The sequence below is a fragment of the Stegostoma tigrinum genome, chromosome 4 (assembly GCF_030684315.1).
Source record: "Stegostoma tigrinum isolate sSteTig4 chromosome 4, sSteTig4.hap1, whole genome shotgun sequence".
NCBI lineage: Eukaryota > Metazoa > Chordata > Chondrichthyes > Orectolobiformes > Stegostomatidae > Stegostoma > Stegostoma tigrinum.
The window spans coordinates 21,644,074-21,669,752 of NC_081357.1; the positions used below are offsets into that span (position 1 = coordinate 21,644,074).

Genomic DNA, 25,679 nt, shown 5'->3' on the forward strand with positions numbered 1-25,679 from the left:
CCAATGTCACCCCTTAAAGGTGGTCAAGTGGTTGAAGTTTCAGTGGGCGAGCATTTTGGGGATAGTGGCCGAAGTAAGTTTAAAAGTCATTGCGGAAAGTGATAAGCACTGTACAGAAGTGACATGTCTAATTTGAGGGAAGGCCAATTTCAATATCATTAGTCATAATCTGGCAAACAGTTTGGGAGCAGCTGTTTGCAGGTAAATCTACATTTGGACAGTGGGAATCTTTTAAAAGTAATATAAGTGAGAATTCAGGGCCAATGTGTACCTTGAGACTGAAGGGCCAAGGGCAGCAAATCCAGGGAATCCTGGATGTCAAGGAACAGCATATATCAGGTACCGCACATTAAAATAGGGGAGATCCTTCAGAAGTATAGTGTGTAGGCGTTCGATTAAAGAAGAAATTATTGAGGGCAGAGAGAGGCCACAAAATATCTTTGGCAGAAAGGGTCAAGGAAATTCCCAAGGCTTTTTATAAGTATACTAAGAGTAAGATGAAAAGCTCTTAAACCAGGGAAAGAGTGGTACCAATTGGATACCAGGGGATCAGTGATGAGGTTTACGTGGAGATAGTCAGGTTCTAGAACATGTTGAGATTAATAAGGAGGAGGTATTAGCTGTTTTAGCAGGTATTAAGGTATGTAAAAACCCAGGCCTGATAAGATGTATCTGATAAGATATTTAATACTTTGCTGGCTACAGGTGAAGTGCCAGATGACCAGAGGAGAGCTAATGTCATTCTTTTGTTCAAGAAGGGCAGCAGGGATAGGCTGAATCCTGTACATTTGGTTTATTGCTCTCTGTACCTGTCCTGCCAGCTTCAGTGATCTGTGCACGTCTATACTCAGGACATTCTGCCCCTGCACCCACTTTAGAGTTATGGCCTTTCTTATTTGCCTTTCAATTTTCTTTCAGATAAAGTGCATCACCTTTCGTGTCTCTGCATTGAATCTCATCTGTCATCCAACCGCCTTTTCCACCAACTTTTCAATGTCCTTTTGGAGTCCCATACTGTCTTCTTCACAGTTTACAATTCTTCTAAATTCAGTGTCATTTGCAACATTTGAAATTGTTCCCTACACACCAAGATCTAGGTCATTTAATATTTATTGAGGATAGAGAACCCTACTACAAACAATCCTTTATATTGATTCACCATTACTGTCTGTTTCCTATTGCTCAATTGGTTTTGTATCTGTGTTGCTTCTGTACCTTTATGTCATGGCTTATAACTTGCCTCACAAGCCTGTTGTGTGTGCCTTTGTATCAAGTATCTTCTGGAATTCCACGTATACTACATCAATAATGTTACTGGTTGATCCTTTATGTTCAAAATGTTCTTTTCAGAAAAACTCTAGTAAGTCAGTTAAACACAGTTTCCCCTTTAGAAATCCCTGCTGACTGTTCCTAATCAACCTACTCACATGATTACTAATTCTATCCTAAATAATATTTCCCCACCACTAGATTGAAGCTAACTGGTCTGTAGTTGCTGGGATTATCCTTACAATTTCTTTTGAACAAGGCCATAATATTTGAAATTATGTAGTCATCTGGCATCTCCTCCAAATCCAGGGAAGATTGTAAGACTATGGCCAGTGCTCTACAATTTCTACTGTTAAATTTCTTCAGAATTCTTTAGATGCATCTCATCTAGCCCAGGTGCTTTGTTAACTTTAAGTGCGAACAATGTATCCAAGGAAAAGCCAGGGAATACAGAGCTGTGAGTCTGATGTCAATGGTGGGTAAGTTGTTGGAGTGGATTTTGAGAGCTAGGATCTGCATGCATTTGGAAAGCAAGATTGGGGATAGGCTTTGTGCATAGGAAATCTCACAAACTTGATTGAATATTTTGAAGAAGTGATCAAGAAGGTAGATGAAGGCAGAGTAGTTGATGTCTATATGGAATTTAGCAAGGTTCAGCATTGTAGACTAGTTAGTAAGGTTAAATCACGTGGAATCCAGGGAGAGCTAGCTAACTGGATTACAAAATTAAAGATAACAAAGTGTGGAGCTGGGCGAACACCCCCCCCCCCCCACCTCTGATGAATGGTCTAGGCCCAAAACATCAGCTTTTGTGCTCCTGAGATGCTGCTTGGCCTGCTGTGTTCATCCAGCTCCACACTTTGTTATTTTGGATTCTCCAGCATCTGCAGTTCCCATTATTACTGGATTACAAAATTGGCTTGATGGTAGGAGCGGACGGTAGTGTTAGAGGGTTGTTGTTCAGACTGGACGTCTACAATGTGCTGTGTGCTGCAGTGATCAGTGCTGGGTCCACTGTTGTTTGTCATTTATAAAAACAATTTGTGTGAGAATATTGTAGGCATAGTTGCTAAGTTTGTGGATGACACCAAAATTAGTGGTATAGTGGACAGTGAAGAAGGTTATCTTAGAATATACAATGGCATCTTGATCAAGTGTGTCAGTGGTTAGAGGAATGGCAGATTGAGGTTTTATTTAGATAAATGTGAGGTGTTGCATTTTGATAAGACAAATCAGGACAGGACCTACACAGTTAATGGTAGGGCTCTAGGGAATGTCGTTCAACATAGAGACCTAGAGGTGCAGGCATATAGTTCCTTGAAAGCGGCGTCACAGGTAGAGAGGGTAGTGTAGAAGTTTTTTGACACTCTTGGCTTCATTGGTCAGAGCATTGAGTACAGGAATTGGGACTTCATGTTATGGCTGTAGAAGACATTGGTTAGGCCACATTAGGAGTTCTGCATACAATTCTGGTCGCTGTGCTATAGGATGGATGTTATTAAACTGAAAGACTGGAAACAAAGATTTACAAGGATGTTACCGAGACAGGAAGGTTTGAGTTGCAGGGAGAGGCTGGATAGGCTGGGACTTGTTTCCCTGGAGTGTAGGAGGTTGAGGGCTCAACTTATAGATGTTTATCTAATTATGAAGGGCATAGATAATGTGCATAGCCAAGGTCTTTTCCCCAGGGTAGGGGAGTCCAAATCTAGAGGGCATAGGTTTAAGATGAGAGGGAAAAGATTTAACAGGGACAACCTTTTCCTCATGGGGAGGTGCATATTTGGAATGAGCTGCCAGAGGAAATAGTAGAGCTAAGTATAATAATGACATTTAAAAAAACATTTGGATAGGTATTTGGATAGGAAAGGTTCAGAAAGCTGTGGGCCAAATGCTGGCAAATAGGGCTAGTTCAGTTGAGGAAACTTGATCTGGCTGTATGACTCTATGACATTGTAACATTGTCTTACCTGTACATTTTGAACTGTTCTAGTGACAGAATTTTCTCCTTTGAGCAGTAGCATCCATTTTCGTAAAAACTCATGCAAAGTATTAATTTAATATCTCATCTGTGCACCCTATCTCCAAATGTAGGTCCTCCTTTTGGAGTTTGGCTCATGTGATAGTATCCTTACCTCTGCTCCAGAGCTGTGTAATAACATTTCCGAACAGATTGATTAGAAAATATCCCTTCTCCTTTTTGGTCTGTGACTGACTCTACTCCTCAAATAACCTATCTTCTTTCTGTTTGTCGGCATACAGTAAAATTTGGGATTTTCCTTTGTTAACTGCTAGCCCTTTCTCCTGGTTCATCTTCACTTATTTACTTATTCACTTTCCCCCACACACACCTTCAATATTCCTGTTGATTCTTAATTATATTTTCTTCCTTACATTGGTCATAAGCATATTTTTCCTTTGCGATGATAATTTCAGCCTCCTTTTGTAGCGTCTTTTACTGATAGAAACAAGATAATGGTCTTTCCCATTGAACGCTCAAAATGGGCATTCAGGCACATGGCGCATGTGATTTTCTCCAATGTTTTAAATGTTTTCTAAAATTATATTCAGCAGTTTTAGTTCAATTTAGTAGGTATTTACAAAAGAAATGTTAAAAATCTGCTTTGTATTGTTTTCTCACAGTGCTGTTTCTTTCCCTATGTATTAATTGTTGTGGTGTCTGCTATACTGCAGTCTTAAAGTTCTTCACTTTGTTCCTTTCCTCGCTCCTACTTCAAGAACTTTCCGAGTTCACATTTGTGTCACATACTTTCAGTTACTTCCTTTGTTTAGCATATCCTGCGCAGTGCCCATTGCTACTCCTGCAGCATAAATTAATATGTGCTATGTGTCAGGCCATCCAACCAGTTTCATTTTTTGGAAGGAGATTTTGGATATCTACTAAAAGTATTGATGCTTGTGCCATTGTTTGGTATTTTTCATGTCTATTATAGGACCTATGAAATTATATTGAATGGTGGAACACCTTATGAAAAAGGTTTAGAAGTGGATCCAACCATTTCCAAGAGAGGTGAGATTTATCTGTTTTATTTAAATATTCTTCATTCTGTGAACCATATTTTAAACTAGTTTGCTCCTTCTGCTTTAGCTACTTTTTTTCAACATTTGATGGTGTCCAGAAAACAACCTAAGCTGCTGGTGAAGCTGAGGTCACCAACTAGACAAATGAGAGCTATTCTGAAGTAGGTATTTATAACCCATGACTTGGCAATTTATTTTGTAAGATATATATTTTAGTATGACTAGATCGTAGCAATCTAAAGACAGTTTTCGTTTGTGAATAAAACTTTTTGTTGACTATAAAGTACAGGTGGACATATCCCTTACCAAAATAGAGTATGCAAATAACATCAATATTGTTTTATGTTTATCATTCATTTATGATAGGTAAGAGGATGTGTCGAGGGATGAATTTTTATAAAGGATCTCCTGCTTATTTACCATATTTGAGGGGCTACAGCAAACCTTAGAAAATACTGAATATCTAAACTATATCTTGTAGATAATACACATTGCTGCTACTGAGCATTGGTGGTGAAGGAAGTGGATGCTTGGGAATGTAGTACAAATCAAGCGGGCTGCTTTGTCCTAAATTGTATCAAGCTTCTTGAGTGTTGTTGGAGTTGCATCCATCCAGGCAAGTGGAGCATGTTCAATCACACTCCTGACCTGTGCGTTGTGAATAGTGGACGTGCTTTGGGAGGAGGGGCAGGAGATGAGTTACTTACCACAGTAATCAAAGCCTCTGACTTGCTTTGGTAGCCACATTTCATTAGCCTCAATGATGATCTGCTGAATCTATGTGCTAACTGTGGCTCATGCACAAGTACACCCAAAATCCCTTTCTAAATAATTGTTATTTTCTGCTTCCTTCCAAAATGCATAACTTCACTTTTAAGTGGCAAATCCAGTTGAGTTTCTGGTCACTGGAAACTCCCAGGATGTTGATAGTGGGGAATTCAGTGACGGTAACTCCCTTGAATGTCTAGGGGCAGCAGTTACTATGTCTCTTATTGGTGAAGGCCTCAGTCTGGCATTTGTGTGATGCAAATGTTACTTGCCACTTGTCAGCCCAAACCTGGATATTGCCCAAAATTTGTGCACTTGAACATGGACTGGTTCAGTATCAGAGGAGTTGCGAATGTAGCTGAACATTGTGCAATTATTTGCAAACATCCCCGCTTCTGATCTTATGATGAAGGGAAGGCCATTGATGGAGCAGCTGAAGATGGTTGGGCTTGGGACATTACCCTGAGGAACTCCTGCAGAGATGTCATGGAGCTGAGATAATTAACTTCCAACAACCAAAACCATCTTCCTATGTGTCAAGTATGACTCTAGCCAACAGAGAATTTGCCCTCTGATACCCATTGATTCCAGTTTTGGTATGACTCTTTGATGCCACACTCGGTTGAATGCAGCCTTGATGTCAAGGACTGTTGCTGTCACCTCACTTCTGGAATTCAGCTGTTTGTTTCCATGTTTGAACCAATGCTGTAATGAAGTCCGGAGCTGAGTGGTCCTGGCAAAACCCAAACTGGGTGTCACTGAGCAGGTGGAGCTTGATAGCACTGTTGATGACACTTTCATTACTTCACTCATGATCGAGAATAAACAGATAGGATGGTAATTGGCTCGTTTGGATTTTCCACATTATTGGGCAGATGCCAGTGTTGTAACTGTACTGCGACAGCTTGGCTAGGGGAGCAGCAAATTCTGGAGCTCAGGTCTTTAGTACTATTGCTGGAATTGTTAGGCCCGTAGCTTTACAGTATCCAATGCCCCCAATCATTCTTGATATCAGATGGAGTGAATCGAATTGGCTGAAGGTTGGTGTCTGTATTGTTAGGGACCACTGGAGGAAGCTAAGATGGATCATCCACTCGGCACTTCTGGCTTAACTTTGCTGTAAATGCTTCAGCCTCATCTTTTGCGTTGATGAGTCGGGCTCTTTCATAATTGTGGATGGTGATATTTGTGGAGCCTTCTCTCCAGTGAGTTGTTTAATTTTCCACCACCATTCTTGACTGGATGTGGCAGAACTGCAGAGCATAGATCTGATCTGTTGGTTGTGGCATTGCTTAACTCTGTCTGTCACTTGCTGATTTTGTTGATTGGCATTTAAGTATTCATGTTTGGTAGCTCCATCATGTTGACACCTCATTTTCAGATGTGGCTGGTGCTGCTGCAGGCATGCCCTTCTGCATTGTCCAGTGAACCAGGGCTGATCCCCTGTCTTGATGGTAATGGTTGAGTTGGCGGGAAAATGTCAGGCCATGATGAATGTGCGGGAATGCAATTCTGCTGCTCATGATGGCCACAGGACTCATGGATACTCAGTCTTGGGTTGCTAGATCTGTCATTTTTAGCACAGTGGTAATGCCACACAGCATGAAGGAGGTTACCATCAAAGTGAAGGTAGGACTTAGTCTCCACAAAGGCTGTGCAGTCGTCACCCCAGCTGATACTATTATGGACAGATGCATCTGCAGCGAACAGATTGGTAAGCATGAGATTGAGTATGTTTTCCCCTCTTGTCGATTCCTTCCTCACCTGCTGTCAACCTAGCAGTTATGTCCTTTAGGGCCCAACCATTTCGATCAGTAGTACTGATGCTGAGCCACTCTTGGGAGTAGACATTGCAGTCCCCCACCCAGTGTACATTTTGTGCACTTGCTGTCTTCAATGCTTCCTCCAAGTGTTGTTCAATGACAGGGAAATCATGCTTGAAAAATTTACTGGGATTTTTCAATGGTTTAAGTAGTAGTGTTGATAAGGGGAAGCTGGTGGATGAGGTTTAGTTGGGCTTTGAGAAGGCTTTTGATATAATCCCACATAAAAGATTACCTGTAAAATTAAAGCTCATGAGGATTGTGGGTAGTGTATTGACATGGATAAGAGAATTGATTGCCAGAGAAGAAACAAAAAATAGGCATAAATGGGTCTTTTTTTCCCCAAGTGGTGTGCAGTGAGCAGTGGAGTTTGGCAGGAATCTGTGCTTGGACTCTAGCTATTCACAATATACATATTAATGATTTAGATGAGGGAACTAAATGTAGTTTATCCGAATTTGTAGACAACGCAAGCTGGATCAGAGGAAGAACTGAGAGTACGATGAAGAGATGCTTCCTTGTGATTGAACAAATTGGAGGAGGTGGAGGGCGTGGGTGGTGTCACGGACGTAGGTAGGGAGATCCTGGACCAAAGGGGAGAAAATGGAGTCCAGATAGGTGGAGATGAGTTTGGTGGGGCAGGAGCAGGCTGAGACGATGGGTCGACCAGGGCAGGCAGGTTTGTGGATTTTGGGAAGGAGACAGAAATGGGCTGTGCGGTTTGGGAAGGAGATAGAAACGGGCTGTTTTGGGAGGCCCTCCACCTCCTCCAGGACTTCCAATTCCCTGGCCCCCAACACCTCATCTTCACCATGGACGTCCAGTCCCTATACACCTGCATTCCACATGCAGATGGCCTCAAGGCCCTCCGCTGCTTCCTGTCCCGCAGGCCCGACCAGTCCCCCTCCACCGACACCCTCATCCGCCTAGTCGAACCCGTCCTCACCCTCAACAACTTCTCTTTTGACTCCTCCCACTTCCTACAGACTAAGGGGGTGGCCATGGGCACCCGCATGGGCCCCAGCTATGCCTGCCTCTTTGTAGATTACGTGGAACAGTACCTCTTCTGCACCTACAGAGGCCCCATACCCCACCTCTTCCTCCGGTACATTGATGACTGTATCAGCGCCGCCTCTTGCTCCCCAGAGGAGCTCGAACAGTTCATCCACTTCACCAACACCTTCCACCCCAACCATTAGTTCACCTGGGCCATCTCCAGCACATCCCTCATCTTCCTGGATCTCTCAGTCTCCATCTCAGGCAACCAGCTTGTAACCGATGTCCATTTCAAGCCCACCGACTCCCACAGCTACATAGAATACACCTCCTCCCACCCACCCACCCTCCTGCAAAAATTCCATCCCCTATTCCCAATTCCTCCGCCTCCGCCGCATCTGCTCCCACGATAAGACATTCCACTCCCGCACATCCCAGATGTCAAAGTTCTTCAAGGACCGCAACATTCCCCCCACGGTGATCGAGTACGCCCTTGACCGCGTCTCCCGTATTTCCCGCAACACATCCCTCACACCCCGCCCCCGCCACAACCGCCCAAAGAGGATCCCCCTCGTTCTCACACACCACCCCACCAACCTCCGGATACAACGCATCATCCTCCGACACTTCCGCCATCTACAATCCGACCCCACCACCCCAAGACATTTTTCCATCCCCACCCCTGTCTGCTTTCCGGAGAGACGACTCTCTCCGTGACTCCCTTGTTCGCTCCACACTGCCCTCCAACCCCACCACACCCGGCACCTTCCCCTGCAACCGCAGGATATGCTACACTTTCCCCCACACCTCCTCCCTCACCCCTATCCCAGGCCCCAAGATGACATTCCACATCAAGCAGAGGTTCACCTGCACCTCTGCCAATGTGGTATACTGTATCCATTGTACCCGGTGTGGCTCCCTCCACATTGGGGAAACCTAGCGGAGGCTTGGGGACCGCTTTGCAGAACACCTCCGCTCGGTTTGCAACAAACAACTGCACCCCCCAGTCGCAAACCATTTCCACTCCCCCTCCCATTCTTTAGATGACATGTCCATCATGGGCCTCCTGCATTGCCACAATGATGCCACCCAAAGGTTGCAGGAACAGCAACTCATATTCCGCTTGGGAACCCTGCAGCCTAATGGTATCAATGTGGACTTCACCAGCTTCAAAATCTCCCCTTCCCCCACCGCATCCCTAAACCAGCCCAGTTTGTCCCCTCCCCCCACTGCACCACACAACCAGCCCAGCTCTTCCCCTTCACCCACTGCATCCCAAAACCAGTCCAACCTGTCTCTGCCTCCCTAACCTGTTCTTCCTCTCACCCATCCCTTCCTCCCACCCCAAGCCGCACCCCCATCTCCTACCTACTAACCTCATCCCACCTCCTTGACCTGTCCGTCTTCCCTGGACTGACCTATCCCCTCCCTACCTCCCCACCTATACTCTCTCCAACTATCTTCTTTTCTCTCCATCTTCGGTCCGCCTCCCCCTCTCTCCCTATCTATTCCAGAACCCTCACCCCATCCCCCTCTCTGATGAAGGGTCTAGGCCCGAAACGTCAGCTTTTGTGCTCCTGAGATGCTGCTAGGCCTGCTGTGTTCAACCAGCCTCACATTTTCCTATCTCTGATCAAACCTCTTCTCTCCAAGTGGAAATTACTCCTGTTCCTATTTTCTCTATTTCTACCCTTTGTATTGTTGAGGTTGTTTGACTTGTCAACAAGGTGATATATCGACATGAACAAGGAAAACCACCACTTCAACTGGGACAACACCAAGATCCCAGGACAGGCTTGGCAGAGACAGGCACAAGAATTCCTAGAAATCTGGCACTCCACAATGCACGCTATTAACAAACACATTGAACTCGGCCCCATGTATATTCCACTATGAAGGAAAACCGGAAGTGAGGCAATCCATCTCAACGGATCCCAGAGTTTATATACCAGGCGGGAAAACACACCACTGCTCCATCGGAGGCTGCCCTGAGGATGTTACCCAGCATGGTAACGTACGTCTGTGAAACAAGAAACCAGCTCGGCGAGCCAACCAACCTCAGCACCCACAACCCGAGCTATAAATCTACTTGAAAACCTTTGACCCTTTGTATTGCTTTAAGTACTTCCTTGTTTCCTGTGAAATTTCTCCCCTTTAAGTATTTCATAGATGCCAGTGAAATTTCGCTCCTTTAGAATTTTCTCGAATAGTTTTCCGACCGCTAATGCGAGACTCATTGGTCGATAACGCTCTTATTTATCTCTACCACATTTCTTGAAAACTAGAACCACTGTAGTTGGCTGGCCTCCAGTCCTCTGTGTATCTCCCCTGTGACCAGAGAGGAATTAAAAATTTGAGTCAGAGCCCTGTAATTTCCTCCCTTGCCTCACACAACAGTATATAATAGAACTTATCTGACCCTGGCTATTTGTCCACTTTTAAGCCCACCAATAGCTCCTTCCTTCCTGTCAATCTGATGAACAGTTTGTTTTCCAAAATTTAGTATCCACATCCTCCTGAGTGAAGAAAGAAGTGAAACATCTTTTAACACCTTACTGAAGTCAGGGATCCATGCACAAATTGTCTCCTTGGTCCCTAATATGTCCTAGTCTTTCTCTGGTTATCATCTTCTCCTTAATAGACAATTGGAATATCTTGAGATTCTCCTTTATTTTAATCACCTTTTCTTTTCATGTCCTCTTTGCTCACCTAATTGCTTTCTTAAGTTCCTCTACATTACCTGTATACCACTAGGATCTTCAATGATTTGATCTCATTGCATCTAAAATGCTCTCTTTTCCTTGTTATTCAGTCCTGAATATTCCAAAACATCTAGGGTTCTCTGGGCTTTTTATAGAGTCATGCAGCGCAGAAACAGATCCTTCAGTACAACCAGTCCATGCTGAAAATAATCCCAAACTAAATTAATCCCACCTGTCCCATATTCTTCCAAACTTTTCCTATTCATTTATCCATCCAAATGTCTTTTAAATGTTGTAATTGCTATTTCTTCAGGAAGTTCCTTCCACATGTGAACCACCTTCTGTGTAAAAAATTTGCCCCTCGTGTCTTTTTAAAATCTCTGTCCTCTCATCTTAAAAATATGCCTCCTAGTCTTGAACACCACCCCCCCCAACCAATCCTGGGGAAAAGACAACTACCATTAACTCTATCTATACACCTCATTGTTTTATAAACTTTGGTAAAGTCACCTTTCAACCTCCTACCCTCCAGTGAAAGGAGTCCTAATCTATCTAGAGATAATGGGAACTGCAGTTGCTGGAGAATCCAAGATAATAAAGTGTGAAGCTGGATGAACACCAGGCCAAGCAGCATCTCAGGAGCACAATCTATCCAGCCTTTCTTTATAACCCAAACCCTCCATATCCTGCAACATCCTGGTAAATCCCTCCTGAACTGTCTCTAGCTTAATAATAGCCTTCCAATAACATGCCAACCAGAATGGGATACAGTATTCCAGAAGAGACATCACCAATGCCCTGTATAACCTCAACATGACTTCACAACTTCTATACTCAGAAGTCTGAACAATGAAGGCAAGCATGCCAAATACCTTTTTAACCACCATGTGTATATGTGACGAAAGCTTTAAAGAATTATGTACCTGAACTCCTAGGTCCCTCTGTTCTACATTACTACCCAAAGCCCTACCATTAATTATATAAGCCCTACCTTTGTTTGGTGTACCAAAATGCAAAACCTCCCATTTATCCATCTGCTATTTTCTCAGGGAACATGTTGGTTCTGTACTCTATCCATTTCCTTTTTGACAATTCCCCATTGTTCTGGTTTAGATTTTTCCCATATATTGGCTTTCATAGCAAAAGGAGTCAAGGACAGAAGCAGGGATGTCTTGCTGCAATTCTACAGGACCTTCATGAGACCACATCTGGAGTATTGTATGCAATTTTGGTGTCATTATTGAAAATGGATGTTCTGCCTGTGTAAGGAGTACAACAATGATTTGCCAGACTAATTCCTAGAATGGCAAGATGATGTATCAAGAGATACTAAATGGGTTAGGACTATTTTAACTGGACTTTAGAAGAATGATTCTTGCAGACTGGAAGCTTGTAAATGTTACCCAGCTATATAAGGGTGAAAAAAACTAGGAAACTGTCAGCCTGATATCTATAGCAAAATCTCACCAAAATCTATAAAATTTTAACAAGGCTAGATAGGGTAAACCACAGGAAGGATGTTCCCAATAACCGAGGAGTCTGGAACCAGCATCAGAGACTAAGGATATGGGGAATTTCGCACTGAGAAGAGAAGAAATTTCTTCACCCAGAGAGTGATGAACTTGAGGAACTCTCTTCTGCAGAAAACAGTTGAGGCTAAACCAATGGATATTTTCAAGAAGGAATTATAGTTGTTAAGGGATCAAAGTTCTAAAGGGATCAAAGGGCATAGAGAGAAAATGTGGAACGAGTATTGTGTTTTATCAGCCACGATCATATTGAATGATAGAGAAGGTTTGAACGCCTGCTGCAGTTCCTGTTTGCTATGTTTCTACCCTGTCTATCCCTTTAAGTCTTTTGTAGATTTAGTGAAATCACTTCTTATTCTTTGAAACTCTTTAAATAAGGCCTACTTTACCCAATCTGTCTTCATAGGACAGCCTCACTATCCTGGGAATAAGTCTGGTGAGTTTACAATGCGCTCCCTCTACGACAATCATCTCTTTTCTGAGATAAGGAGACCAAACTTCACATAATATTCCAGGTCCTGTCTAATCAAGTTTCTATATAATTGAAACATGACCTCACTACTTCTCTAAGTTCTTGAACCCTCCTTCCGATAAAGGCTAACATTCCATTTGCCATCTTAAATGGTTGCCTTCAGCATCTATTGACAGGAATACCCATGTCCTTATGTGCACTTTTCAGTCTTTCACCATTTAAAAAATACTCTGTACACCCGTTCTTCATACCAAAGTGGAAAATCTCACAGTTTTCCACATTATATTCTACCACATCCACGAAGTCTGTCCAAATTCTCCTGAAAATATTCTATGACTTCTTCACAACCGCCAGTCCTTATAAATTTTCTTTTTCCATTGTGTGGACCTCTAAGATCCATTCAGAGCAACAGTTTCTTGAACTGGAATTCAGTACATTGCCCTAGTGATTGTGTGCATGTTGTGCATGTGGAATTTCAGTGATGGCTGTGCAGCTTGGTGGCAGTGCTGCTCAGAACACTATCCCGCTCAGCATTGAATCATCTGCAAAGTTTGAAATATTATACTTGGTTCCTCACCTAAATATTGACATATATTGATATAGTGAATGGCTGGAGCTTAAGTATTGATCCTTCCGCTATCTCACTAACTGCAGTTTGCCAATGTGAGAATGACCCATTTATTCTTACTTTTTGTTTTTTGTCTGTTGGCTAGCCCTTAATCCATATCAGTACTATGTCCTCTATGCCATGTATTTTATTTGACATCCGAACTCCTGTGGGGGACCTGATCAAAAGCTTTCTGAATAGCCAAATATACCACATGCACTGACTCCCCTTTATCGGTTTTGTTGGTAAATCATCAAAGGTTTGTCAACAAGTTTGTCAAGGGCGACATTCCGTTTGCAAATCCATGCTGATTAAGGCCAATTAGTTCACTTTATCTGGATGTCCATTTGTCAACTTCTTTTTGATAGGTTCTAGCATTTTCCATGCTATAGATATCAGGCCGACAGGTCTGTAGTTTACTTGTTTTTTTCACCATCAAATAGCTGGGTAACACTTCCAAGCTTCTAGTCTGCAAGAATCATTCTGGAATCTATGGAATTTGGGAAGATGATTACCAGCGCAATGACGCTAGGAAGTTGTTTCCGTTAGGCGGGAAGACTAGGACCCGTGGGCACAGCCCTTAAAATTAGAGGGGGTAAATTTAAAACTGAAATGAGACAACATTTCTTCAGCCAGAGAGTGGTGGGCTTGTGGAATTCATTGCCGCAGAGTGCAGTGGAGGCCGGGATGTTGGATGCCTTCAAGGCAGAGATCGACAAATTCTTGATCTCAAAAGGAATCAAGGGCTACTGGGAGAGTGCAGAGACATGGTGTTGAAATGCCCATCAGCCATGATTTAAATGGCGGAGTGGACTTGATGGGCCGAATGGCCTAACTTCCACTCCTATGTCTTATGGTCTTTTGGTCTTATCCAGGGTTTCTCAGGGTAGATGAGTACCATTGTGAAAATAGATTCCCTAGATTTTAGTCAGATAATTAGGCGGAGTTGGTCCAAACATGGATAAAAGAGTTGAACTTAAGAGGAGGAATAAGGACAATGTGCTTTGACATCAAGGCTGGATTTGACTGAGGAGCTGTAGCCAAATTGGAGTCAATGGAAATTTGGTGGAAAAAGTCCCTGCTGATTGAAGCCATACTGGTACAAAGGAATATGGTGTGGTTGTTAAAGCTCAATTATCTTAGTCCCATTATGTCACTGTAGGGGTTCCTCAGGGTAGTGTCCTGGGCCCAAAATTTTCAGCTTTTTATCAATGACCCTCCTATCATAACGTTAGACATGGGAACGTTCACTGATTACACTATGTTCAGCACAACTTAAAGTTCCTCAGTTACTGAATCAGTCCGCCTAAATACAGCAAGACTGAAATTCAGGCTTGAGCTGACAATTGACAAGTAACACTTGTGCCACACACTGCCCAGGTAATGACCATCTCCAACAGGAGAGAATAACTATTGGCCAATAACATTCAATGCCATTATCATCTCTGAATTCTCCACTGCCAGCATCCTATGAGTTACTACTGATCAGAAACTGAACTGCACTGACCAGTAAATACTGTGGCTACACAAGCAGACCAGAGGCTGAGAATTCTGCAATAAGCCTGGTGAACTTTCAATGTACCCCCTCTGTGGCAATTATTATCCTTCCTGAGATATGAAGATGAAAATTGCACATTGTACACCAGGTGCGATCTAACCAGGCTCCTACATAATTGAAGCAAGACTTCATTACTTCAGTCCCTAAAACTGCTTGAAATAAAGGCTAACAATCAATTTACTATCCTAATTGCATACTACTTCTGAATGTTAGCCTTTACTGTCTTAGCGACAAGGGCATTCATGTCCTTTTGCATATGTATACTTTCTGTTGATTCGACTGGATGATTGTAGCTGCTGCAACACTCAAGAAGCTCAATACCATCCAGTAAAAAGTAGCTGACCTAATTAGCAGCACATCCACCACCTCCAACATTGACTCTTTCTATCACCAAGGCATAGTGGCAGCAATGTGTACCATTTATATTGCATTAAATCACCAAGCTTTCTTGAACAGCACTTTCCAAGCACTTGGCCTGCACGACCTAGAAGAAGAAGGTTAGCAGATATATGGAGACACAATTAAAAACCTGCATGTTCCCCTCCATGCCACAGACCATCTTGACTTCAAACTGTTTCACTGCGGACTACTAACACCACACAGGCTTCAGTGGTTCAAGGTGGCAATTCACCAACACTGATAATTATGGATGAGCAACATATCTTGTCCTAGCCAGCGATGCCTACATCTCATAGAGTAATACAGCATGGAAACTGATCCATGCTGATCATGGTGCCCACTTAATTGCCCGCATTTGGTCCATATCCCTCTAAAGCCTTCCCATCCATGCACCTATCCAATTTTTTAAAAAAATGTTGCTATTGTATCTGCGTCAACCACTTTCTCTGGCAGTTCATTCCATATACGCACCACTCTCTGCATGAAGAAGTTGTCCTCAGGTCTTCCTTAAATGTTTCCCCTCTCACCTTAAACCTATGCCCTCTAGTTTTTAATTCTCCATCCGTGCGAAAAACACTACTTGCATTCATCCTATCTATGCCCCTCATGATTTTATACACCTCAATAAATTCACCCTTCATTCCCCTGTGTTGCAAGGAATAAGGTCCCATCCTGACAACTTCTCCCAATAACTCAGGCCTAATAGTCCTGGCAACATCCTCATAAATCTTCTTTGTACACTTCCCAGTTTAACTCTGTCTTTCCTATAACAGGGTGACCAAAACGGTACACAGTACTCCCATGTGCGGCCTCACCAACGACATATTCAACTGCCACATAACGTCCCAACTCCTATACTCAATGCCTTGACCGATGAAGGCCAGCATGTAAATGCCTTCTTACTATCCTGTCCTCCTGCAACGCCACTTTAAACGAACTACGTACTTGTACTCCTAGGTCCCTCTGTTCCACAACACTCCTCAAGATCTTATCATTAAATATATTAGCCCTACCTTGGTTTGACTTTCTAGAGTGCAACACCTCACACTTATCTGTATTGAATTGCAGTTGCCAATCCTCAGCCCAATTCCCCATCTGATCAAGGTCCTCTCTGTAATTTTTGATAACCTTCTTCGCTATCAGCAGTACCTCCTAATTTTGCATTATCCGCAAACTTGTACACATTCACGTCCAAATCTTTTATATAGATAACAAATAACAAAGGCCCCAGCACTTACCCCTGTGGCATACCACTAGCCACAGGCCTCCCTAACTCGAAACAGGCTTTAACCAACACCCTCTGCTTCACACCATTCAGCCAATTTTGAATCCGATCAGCTAGCTCTCCCTGGATCCTATGCAACTTAAATTTCATGTCTAGCCTACCATGTGGGACCTTGTCAAAGGCCTTACTGAAGTCCATATACACAACACCCACTACCATACCCTCATCTATCCTCTTGGTACCTCTTTGAAAAACTGTAAAAGATCTGTCAGACATGACTTCCCTTGCATTAATCCATGCTGACTATCCGTAATCAGACCTTGACTATCCAAATGTTGGTTGATCCTTTCCAATAATTTGCCTCCCACTGTTGTCAAGTTCAAATGCTGCTTTTTTTTTAGAAGGCAGGAAAGAAGAGGATGGTATTTTTCTTTCCCAGTCACACGGAATTTGATTTGTTGCTTTTAATTACTGAGGTGGGATAGAAACTGAAATAATTGCAAAGAGACTGGTATCCTGTCACCAAGTCACCCTTTACTTACATGTGGATCCAACTGATCCAACTCCCTCAGAGCCAGCTCCAAGAGTGAGCAAGATGTTTGACACTCCTGTTATTATCTGCCAGCCAGGGATCTCTGATTGGACCAGTTTAGCAGCCCCCATCAGGGAACTCATATTCTATGAGGTCTATCTGGCTGACCTTGTTATAATCACCGCAGAAACTGAAATGAAGCTATTCAAAATGAAATTCCAAGAAAAATTCATGCAGATTAGGGAGTGCATATCCAAAGACTTTGGACTTAGCTAGGTTGGCTACAGGTTGTATTTTGGAAGGAAAGATGGCTTAAAGGATTTTTTTTGTTGAGGATTATGTTGTGATAGCTGACTTGAATGAAATGGAACAGCAGAGAGAAAACCATTTAGGCATTGGTAGTTGGATTTTTGTTAAGCAAAGAGTTAAAAGTTTTTGGGCGAGGTGGGGTTGTAGATTTGGCACTACAATCAGGACCAGCCATGATCTTAGTGAATGGCAAAGCAGGATTGAGGAGATGAATGCCCTATTCCTGCTTCTGATGTGTGCATTCCTTTTCATTAGCCTAGGAATCAGGAAGGGGAAATGGATAGTCAGCTGCTTATTGGGAATAGGGTCAAGGGAGTGGAAGATGGGCCTCAGGATAAACCCAGAGAAGCCATGGTGGGGATAGGCTCAAAACTTGAGAATGGTGCACACTTAGGGCAAGGACTTCGTCAGTGGAGGTTAGCTTGGAAGAAATTTGGTTCAGCGGGCTGAGAGACTTCAACACAGGTATGTATAAAGATATGATTGGGCATACCACAAATTCACTGTGTGATAAAATACTTCACTGATTTCAGATAACAACATGCTTGATCTGTGAAATGTGTGATCACGTCTAATAGTAACGTTTTTCTGTTTAATTCAAATAGAAATTAATAGAATGTAATATTCAGTAAATTATGTCAAAATTATATCTAAGAAATTATGCAGAGAATTAATGTAATCATATGCTGAAATTGAATCATTTTGTTGGCAAGTTACATCCTTAAGTGAACACTGCAGAATCTATGAAATGGTGATGGCCAATGTCCTGTGGCTATTGTATGGTAGTTAGGTAGACTGCCTCCCTATTAACCCTATTAAGTGCATACTTTTTTTTTACAGCTTACTTCCAGAAACTCTAGTTGGCCCAAATTGCTACATCCACCTACTGGCATTTTATCGACAGTTGCTTGCTGATACACTTCATAAAGACAGACTTAATATGCAAAAAGCTGGTGAGAGCACAACCTAAAAGCCACTACCTCCAAAAATGAAAGTTACTGTGTGTTTTGACTACTTTCACTGTGAGAAAAAGCTGATGCAAAGCTGTTTATGTTAGTTATTAATTTTGTAAGTTGATTGTGTTTGGGAACCATATCTTTAAAATAGAATTTAAAAAGCCACCTTTTTTAGAGATACCCGTTAGCCCCCATGTTGGTGTTTGAAAAAGCTGAGGTAGTTGTGAATTCCTCAGAATAATCGCCTTCTTGTTTTCACGACCAAAGCAGATAACTTCTCATTTAACCATGATATACTCCAGCTTCCAAGATACTGTGAACAGACTTGCAGAAAACCCATGATGTGGTTGTATATGACCTGCACTTTCAGGGAGTGGAAGGATTTCCTGTATACAAAAGTGTCAGGTTGGTGAGTTGAAGTGTTTATGGCGATATGAGTGCAGTCGGTAACCCTAATGCTTAAGGAAGGCCTGCTATTTCAGCAAATCCTCTTTTGGACCATAGGTCCAAATTCCCAGATTAACCTAAACCACTTTCAGCACTCGTTCTTTGTACATATATGCACATGATCACAACAGTCAGGCCTACATCTACTTACCATTCTCCTTTGTTTACTTGGTGAGTGCTGTGTTGTTTTCAGCGTGTAATCTTACCCCTCTCTCTGTCCTCACATTATGGACTCTCACATACCTTAATCATACAATTTTGTGATGGTGCCGCGCCTGTTTTGCCACTTTGCTGCTACAGTGCAGGGTGTTCCCTTATCTAGGGATCTCTACTAGCTGGCAACTGTGTGCCTTTGTCATGAAGGGCAAAAATATGTGCCCTTTGAAGGCCACTGACTGCACTCTCGCAACTCCTTTTAAGTTGTCAGCAACACACCTGTGATTTAACTTGTGGACATTCTATGGCACTTATTGGAAATTTTAAAAGCTCCGTAAAATAGCACTTGACCTTTCTGAAAAATTGAAATCGACCTAAACCACCTTCATAATTGTATAAACCCATTCAATATTTTGGCATCGAACGCTTTTTGTGGCATAGAATTCCACAGGCTCACGACTCTCTCAGTGAAGAGAATTTCTTCTCATCTCAGTCCTAAATGGCCTACACTATACTGTGACCCCTATTTCTAGACTCCTTAGGTGTCATTGGGAAAATACCTCCTGTATTTAACCTGCCTAGTCCAGTTAGAATTTTGTAAGTTTTTATTAGACTCCCCCCTCATTTTTCTAAACCCAGTGAATATAGTCCAAACATCGTTTCTTTTCATCCAACAGTACTGCCATTCCAGGCATCAGTGAGCTAAATCGATGTTGCACTCACTCCGTAGCCAAAGCGTGCTTCCTCAGATGTGGAGACCAAAACTGCATACAGTACTCCAGGGGGTGGTCTTACCGAGACTGTGTACAATTGTATCAAGACATCCCTGCTCTTGTACTCATACCCTCTTGATGTGAAGGACAAAATACTGATTTTCTTCCTCACTGCCTGCTGCACTTGCGTGTTTACTTCCAGTGACTGGTGTAAAAGGACACCCGATCAGGTTTCACCCCCCCTTTTCCCAATTTATCACCATTCAGATGATAATTCACCTTCTAATTTTTGCTACCAAAGTGATTAATCTCACGTTTATCTACATTTGTACTTCATCTGCCATGCATTTGCCTAACTCCTTAACATGTCCAAATCACTCACTCAGCTTCTCCAAATCAATTTTCATGGACGAGTGATCTTAACAGATTTTTTATACAACTAGACTGAAGTATCAGAGAACAGAGGCCTAATTAGCCTATCTTAGCATGCGCCTGTCTCATAGAACATAGAACATAGAACAGTACAGCACAGAACAGGCCCTTCAGCCCACAATGTTGTGCCGACCATTGATCCTCATGTATGCACCCTCAAATTTCTGTGACCATATACATGTCCAGCAGTCTCTTAAATGACCCCAATGACCTTGCTTCCACAACTGCTGCTGGCAACGCATTCCATGCTCTCACAACTCTCTGCGTAAAGAACCTGCCTCTGACATCTCCTCTATACTTTTCACCAACCAGCTTAAAACTATGACCCCTCGTGCTAGCCATTTCTGCCCTGGGAAATAGTCTCTGGCTATCAACTCTATCTATGCCTCTCATTATCTTGTATACCTCAATTAGGTCCCCTCTCCTCCTCCTTTTCTCCAATGAAAAGAGACCGAGCTCAGTCAACCTCTCTTCATAAGATAAGCCCTCCAGTCCAGGCAGCATCCTGGTAAACCTCCTCTGAACCCTCTCCAAAGCATCCACATCTTTCCTATAATAGGGCGCCCAGAACTGGACGCAGTATTCCAAGTGCGGTCTAACCAAAGTTTTATAGAGCTGCAACAAGATCTCACGACTCTTAAACTCAATCCCCCTGTTAATGAAAGCCATGTCTCCATGTCAATCACTGAACTGCCTTACGAACAGCAGGCCTGATATGTTTTCGCAATTCGCCATGGCTAGGCACCCCCCTCCCAAACTGGAATACAAATTCTATACTGGGATTGTTTCCACAAAGAAGGATCTGCTGAATCATGAAGTTTCCTGCCTTGATGGTTAATATACTGCCCTTTGGTTTTGGACAATGTTAATGAATAATATACGTATGACAATAAGATCCTTTGATAACAGTGTGGAACCGTACTGAGAAGCCAATGTACGTGATTCCCTGGCTAGACTGGATAGATAAGAATCAAATGGTCAAGTGATATATAGTTCCACTCAGTTGGATTATGGTTAAGAAGAGTTGTGGAGGATGCTGTGCTTAACAGTGCAAATTGCGGACAAGTCAGGGAGGACAAGACAGGATAGTTTTTAAAGAAAAAATAACAATTCTGGAGAATTCTGAAGGAACTCAGCAGGTCTGGTAGCATCTGTGGCAAGAGAAACAGTTAATAAGTCTCAGTTCTAGACAACCATTTAGGTAAGTTTATTTGTTTCAGATTTCCAGCATTTGCAGTATTTTGCTTTTATTTGAGGGTTAGTTTTACTTCTTCATCATGGGATATCATTTCTGTTTTGTGAAAGCCAATTTGAAGGATTCAAACAAAGATTTCACCACTAATTTGGCAAACAATTCCTTACTTCAGTGTAGAGAAGTAAAGGATCTTTTCCTAATCTTTGGCCTCACTCTCCTGTTAACAATTTTCAATAAACATCTACTTGATACTGATTTCATAACTAGAGGAGTAGTCTTTTACTATACCACTCTATCAAAACCTCAGAATATTAAATCGCCTCAGCCTTTTAAGTGCCAAGAAAAGATAACCTAAGTATCGCAAATTTCTCCACATTATGGCCACTCCTTTTTATTGTACAAGGGCCACCTCTTCACTGTTTCCTGCTTTAAGATGATAAACTTGGCTAAACCATAGCTAATACTGTTTATTCCCATTTTACTGTGGTAACTCCATCAACTACACAATGCATAACACTCCCCACCCAAACTATTGTAACTCTGCCAAAGGACGCTACTGGTTTTAGACCAGTGGGGCCAGTTGTTGTACCTTTTAATTTACTTTGAATGAAGAAACTTCTGATGTGCTATAATAATGTGCACCTTTCAGCATTGATTTACTTTATATACGTTCTTTGCAGATCTCATCTGTAACCCAGTGCTGGCGACGTTTCCGAAACTGCTGGAACAAACTGACATTTTAGATGCTCTTAGGGTAACTACCATTTTCTGATCATTATCAAAACTACAGTTTATTGCAACAAGTTACTTCCTGTTCGATAACGTGCACCTGCCCTATATTCACCAATACAGCCAATAGAATCTTATGTAAAGTTTGCAGGTCATGACTATCTTTATGTCCTTCTTACCAGCCTTTCATTCTCGATTTTATACCACCTTTTAGAGTGGAGTATTCCAACACATCTAAAATCCACACCTCCCCATCCGCTCCAGTAATTAATGTCCACTGATTAGAATATGTATTGTCCTGCTGGCAGCATAGACCCAGCAGAGGTGGTGGCACAGTGGAATGCATTTGGGAAGGAGTTAACATGTGAGTCCTCAATATTGACTTCATTGTGTCTGAAGTCTCATTGTATCAGAAACATGGGCAAGGAATCCTCCTGCTGATTACCATGTGCTGTACTCCCTTGGCTGGCAACTTAGTGTTCCTCCATGTTGAGCAACATTTAGAACATTTATAAGAAGCTCCTAGTGTAGCAAGTGTGCAGAATGTACTCTGGGTAGGGGACTTCAATGTCCACCACCAAGAGTGGTTCAACTGGACTGCTGCAGGAATCACAGAATCCATACAGTGTTGGAAACAGGCCCTTCAGCCCAACAAGTCCACATTGATCCTCAGCATCCTACCCAGACCCATCTCCCTATAACCCACCTGATCTACACATCCCTGCACATGATGGGCAATTTAGCATGGCCAGTGCACCTAACCTGCACATCTTTGGACTGTGGGAGGAAATTGGAGCATCCGGAGGAAACCCACGCAACACAGGAAGAATGTGCAAACTCCACACAGACAGTCGCCTGAGGGTGGAATCGAACCCAGGTTCTTGGCGCTGTGAGGAAGCATACTAACCACTGAACTAGAACTGATTGAGTCCAAAAGGACAATACTAAAGCAAGTGGCAAGGGAGAAAATTGGAGAAAAAAATGTAGTTGGCCTCATCCTCGCCAATCTGCCTGCCAAAGGTGCATCTGTCCATGACAGTGTTGGTAATATTGACCACCGTACAGGAGTTTTGAAGACAAAGTCCAACCTTCACATTGATAATATTTGCTGCAAGGCTGCTTTTTGTGTTGTGTGGCACTCTCACATACTATATCAAATAGACTTTGAACAGAGCTAACAAATCAAGACTTGGATCTGTTAAATGCTGTGGGCCATCAGCAGCAACAGAATTGTACTCTAACACAACCAGTAATGTCATTGCTTGGCACATCTCCTGTCTACCATAAGCATGTGGCATCCTTGCAGGAGTACATGCCAGGAGCAGCACTGGGCAGAACTAAAAATGAGGGGTAAACACAATTACAAAACAGGACTACTTGTTTGCCAACTACTTGTGTGACCAGCAAGTGATAGACAAAGGTAAGTAATCCCATAAACAATGAATCAGATCTAAACTCTGCAGCCCTGCCAAATTCAGTTGTGAATGGTGGTGAACAATTCAACAACTCCCTGTAGGAAGATAACCCACAAATATCTCCATCTTCAATATATGGACTGATTTAAGTGTTAGAAGGAGCTAGCTACAATCTTCCACATGCTGAGGAATCACTACATTTCTTTTAGTTCCCATCAGAATTGACTGTGCAAGAAAGAGAAAAGAACATTTCTAGTAACTCGAGGTCAGGTGAGAGGTGAAAGATTTCCATATGTCCATTACTCCATATATAATGGTCTGTCAGAGAGAGTATTGGTATCCGCCAGATTTGCTGCTTCACTGGTCTTTAATAATTGATGTTCATCTAAATAAGTTTCTAAATTTGAAAGACTGCTTTTTGAATCATTCTGTGATAATAATTTTCCTTGCATTCTGAAAATGTTTCTCTAATTTGACTGACCCAATCCACTGATCCCGTTTTGTAGGTGAGATTTCAAGGTGAGAGGGGAAAAGTTTAAGGGATATATGCATGGAAAGTTCTTTGGTGGGTGCTTGGAATGTGTTGCCAGCGGAGATGGTAGAGGCAGACACGATAGTGTCTTTTAAGATGTGTCTAGACAGATACATGAACGGGCAGAGAGCAGAGGGATACAGATCCTTGGAAAATAATCGACAGGTTTGGATAGAGGATCTGGAGTGGTGCAGGCTTGGAGGGCTGAAGGGCCTGTTCCTGTGCTGTAATTTTATTCTTTTGTTCTTTGTTCAATAATGGGAGAACCCAGCACATCGGTGCAAAAAATAACTCTGAAACGTTAGCAACAATCTTCAGCCAGAAATCACTAACAGTTGAGTTTTCTGAGGAAGTATTGAAGAAGACTGATGAAGGCAGAGCAGTGGACATGGTCAATATGGTCTTCAGTAAAGTGATTGACAAGGTTCTGCATAGCAGACTGGTTAACAAGGTAGATCACATGGAATACAGGGAAAACTAGCAATTTGGATACATGGGTGGCTCGAAGATGGGAGACAGAGGGTTTTGCTGCAAGGCTGCTTTTTGGACTCCTGCAGAGATGCCCTGCTGCTGAAATGACTGATCTGTAACAATCACAACCATCTTCCTATGTGCCAGGAATGACTCTAACCACCAGAGAGTTTTCTCCGATTAGCACAGACTACAATTTTACCAGGGCTCCATGATGCCACACTTGGTTAAATGTGGCCTTAAACTCAAAGGCCGTCTTCTCTGAAATTCATGTTTTAACCAAGTCTGTCCAGATGACTGTGGTGGGTGTCAGTGAGCAGGTTATTGCTGAGCTTGTGCTGCTTGACAGCACTGTTGTTGTTGATACCTTCCATCACTACTGACGATTAAGAGTAGACTGACGGGAAGGTAATGGCCAGGTTATATTTTTTGGATGTTTTGTGTGCGTGACAAATCTGGGCAATTTTTCACATTGTCAGATAGATGCCAATATTGTAGTTGGACTGGAACAGTTTGGCCAAGAGTACCAGCAAGTTCTGGTGCACAATTCTTCAGTACTTTTGCCAGAATGCTGTCACCGCTCATAGCCTTTGCATTATCCAATGAATCAAGCTGTTTCTTAATCTCAAATGGAGTGATTTGAATTGGCATCTTACTGCTTGGACCTATGGCAAGACCAAGATGGCTCACCCTCTCGGCACTTAAGAGTCATAGGGATGTATAGCGTGAAAACAGACCCTTCAGTCGAACTTGTGATCAGAGATAAAGGGAACTGCAGATGCTGGAGAATCCAAAATAACAAAGTGTGAAGCTGGATGAACACAGCACGCCAAGCAGCATCTCAGGAGCACAAAAGCTGACATATCGGGCCGAGACCAAATGTCAGCTTTTGTGCTCCTGACATGCTGCTTGGCCTGCTGTGTTCATCCAGCTCCACGCTTTGTTACCTTCAGTCTAACTTGCCCACAATGACAAGATATCCCAAATTAACCTAGTCGCATTTTCCAGCATTTGGCTCGTATTCGTTGAAACCCTTACTATTCATATGCCCATCCAGATGCCTTTTAAAAGTTGTTATTGTACCAGCAGGGAGACCAGAACTGAACAAAGTATTCCAAAGGTGGCCTAACCAATGTCCTGTACAACTGCAATATGACTTTCCAACTCCTATACTCAGTGCAGGGACCAGTAATGGCAAATGCACCAAACGCTGCCTTCACTATCCTGTTCACTTACGTCTGCACTTTCAAGAACCTATGAACTTGCATTCCTAGGTCTCTTTGTTCAGCAACACTTCTCAAAACTTTATCATTAAGTGTATATGTCCTGCCCTGATTCGCCTCACCAAAATGCAGAACCTCACATTTATCTAAATTAAACTCTATCTGCCACTCCTCGGCCCATT

The 25,679-nt window shown here is 42.6% G+C and overlaps 1 protein-coding gene across 3 annotated transcripts in view; it reads left to right on the forward strand.

Moving 5' to 3' along the window:
- Window positions 1–25,679, forward strand: part of nphp1 (nephronophthisis 1) — a 103,298-nt gene that overhangs the window by 72,423 nt on the left and 5,196 nt on the right. Inside the window, exons 15-19 of one of the 3 annotated variants that reach the window (XM_048530994.2) lie at window positions 4,221–4,297; window positions 4,376–4,469; window positions 18,069–18,181; window positions 18,452–18,589; window positions 21,808–21,881. In XM_048530994.2, coding sequence (XP_048386951.2) covers window positions 4,221–4,297; window positions 4,376–4,469; window positions 18,069–18,181; window positions 18,452–18,589; window positions 21,808–21,881 — 496 coding nt within the window. The remainder of the gene's footprint in view (window positions 1–4,220; window positions 4,298–4,375; window positions 4,470–18,068; window positions 18,182–18,451; window positions 18,590–21,807; window positions 21,882–25,679) is intronic. The other 2 variants (XM_048530995.2, XM_048530996.2) reach the window with 2 other exon arrangements.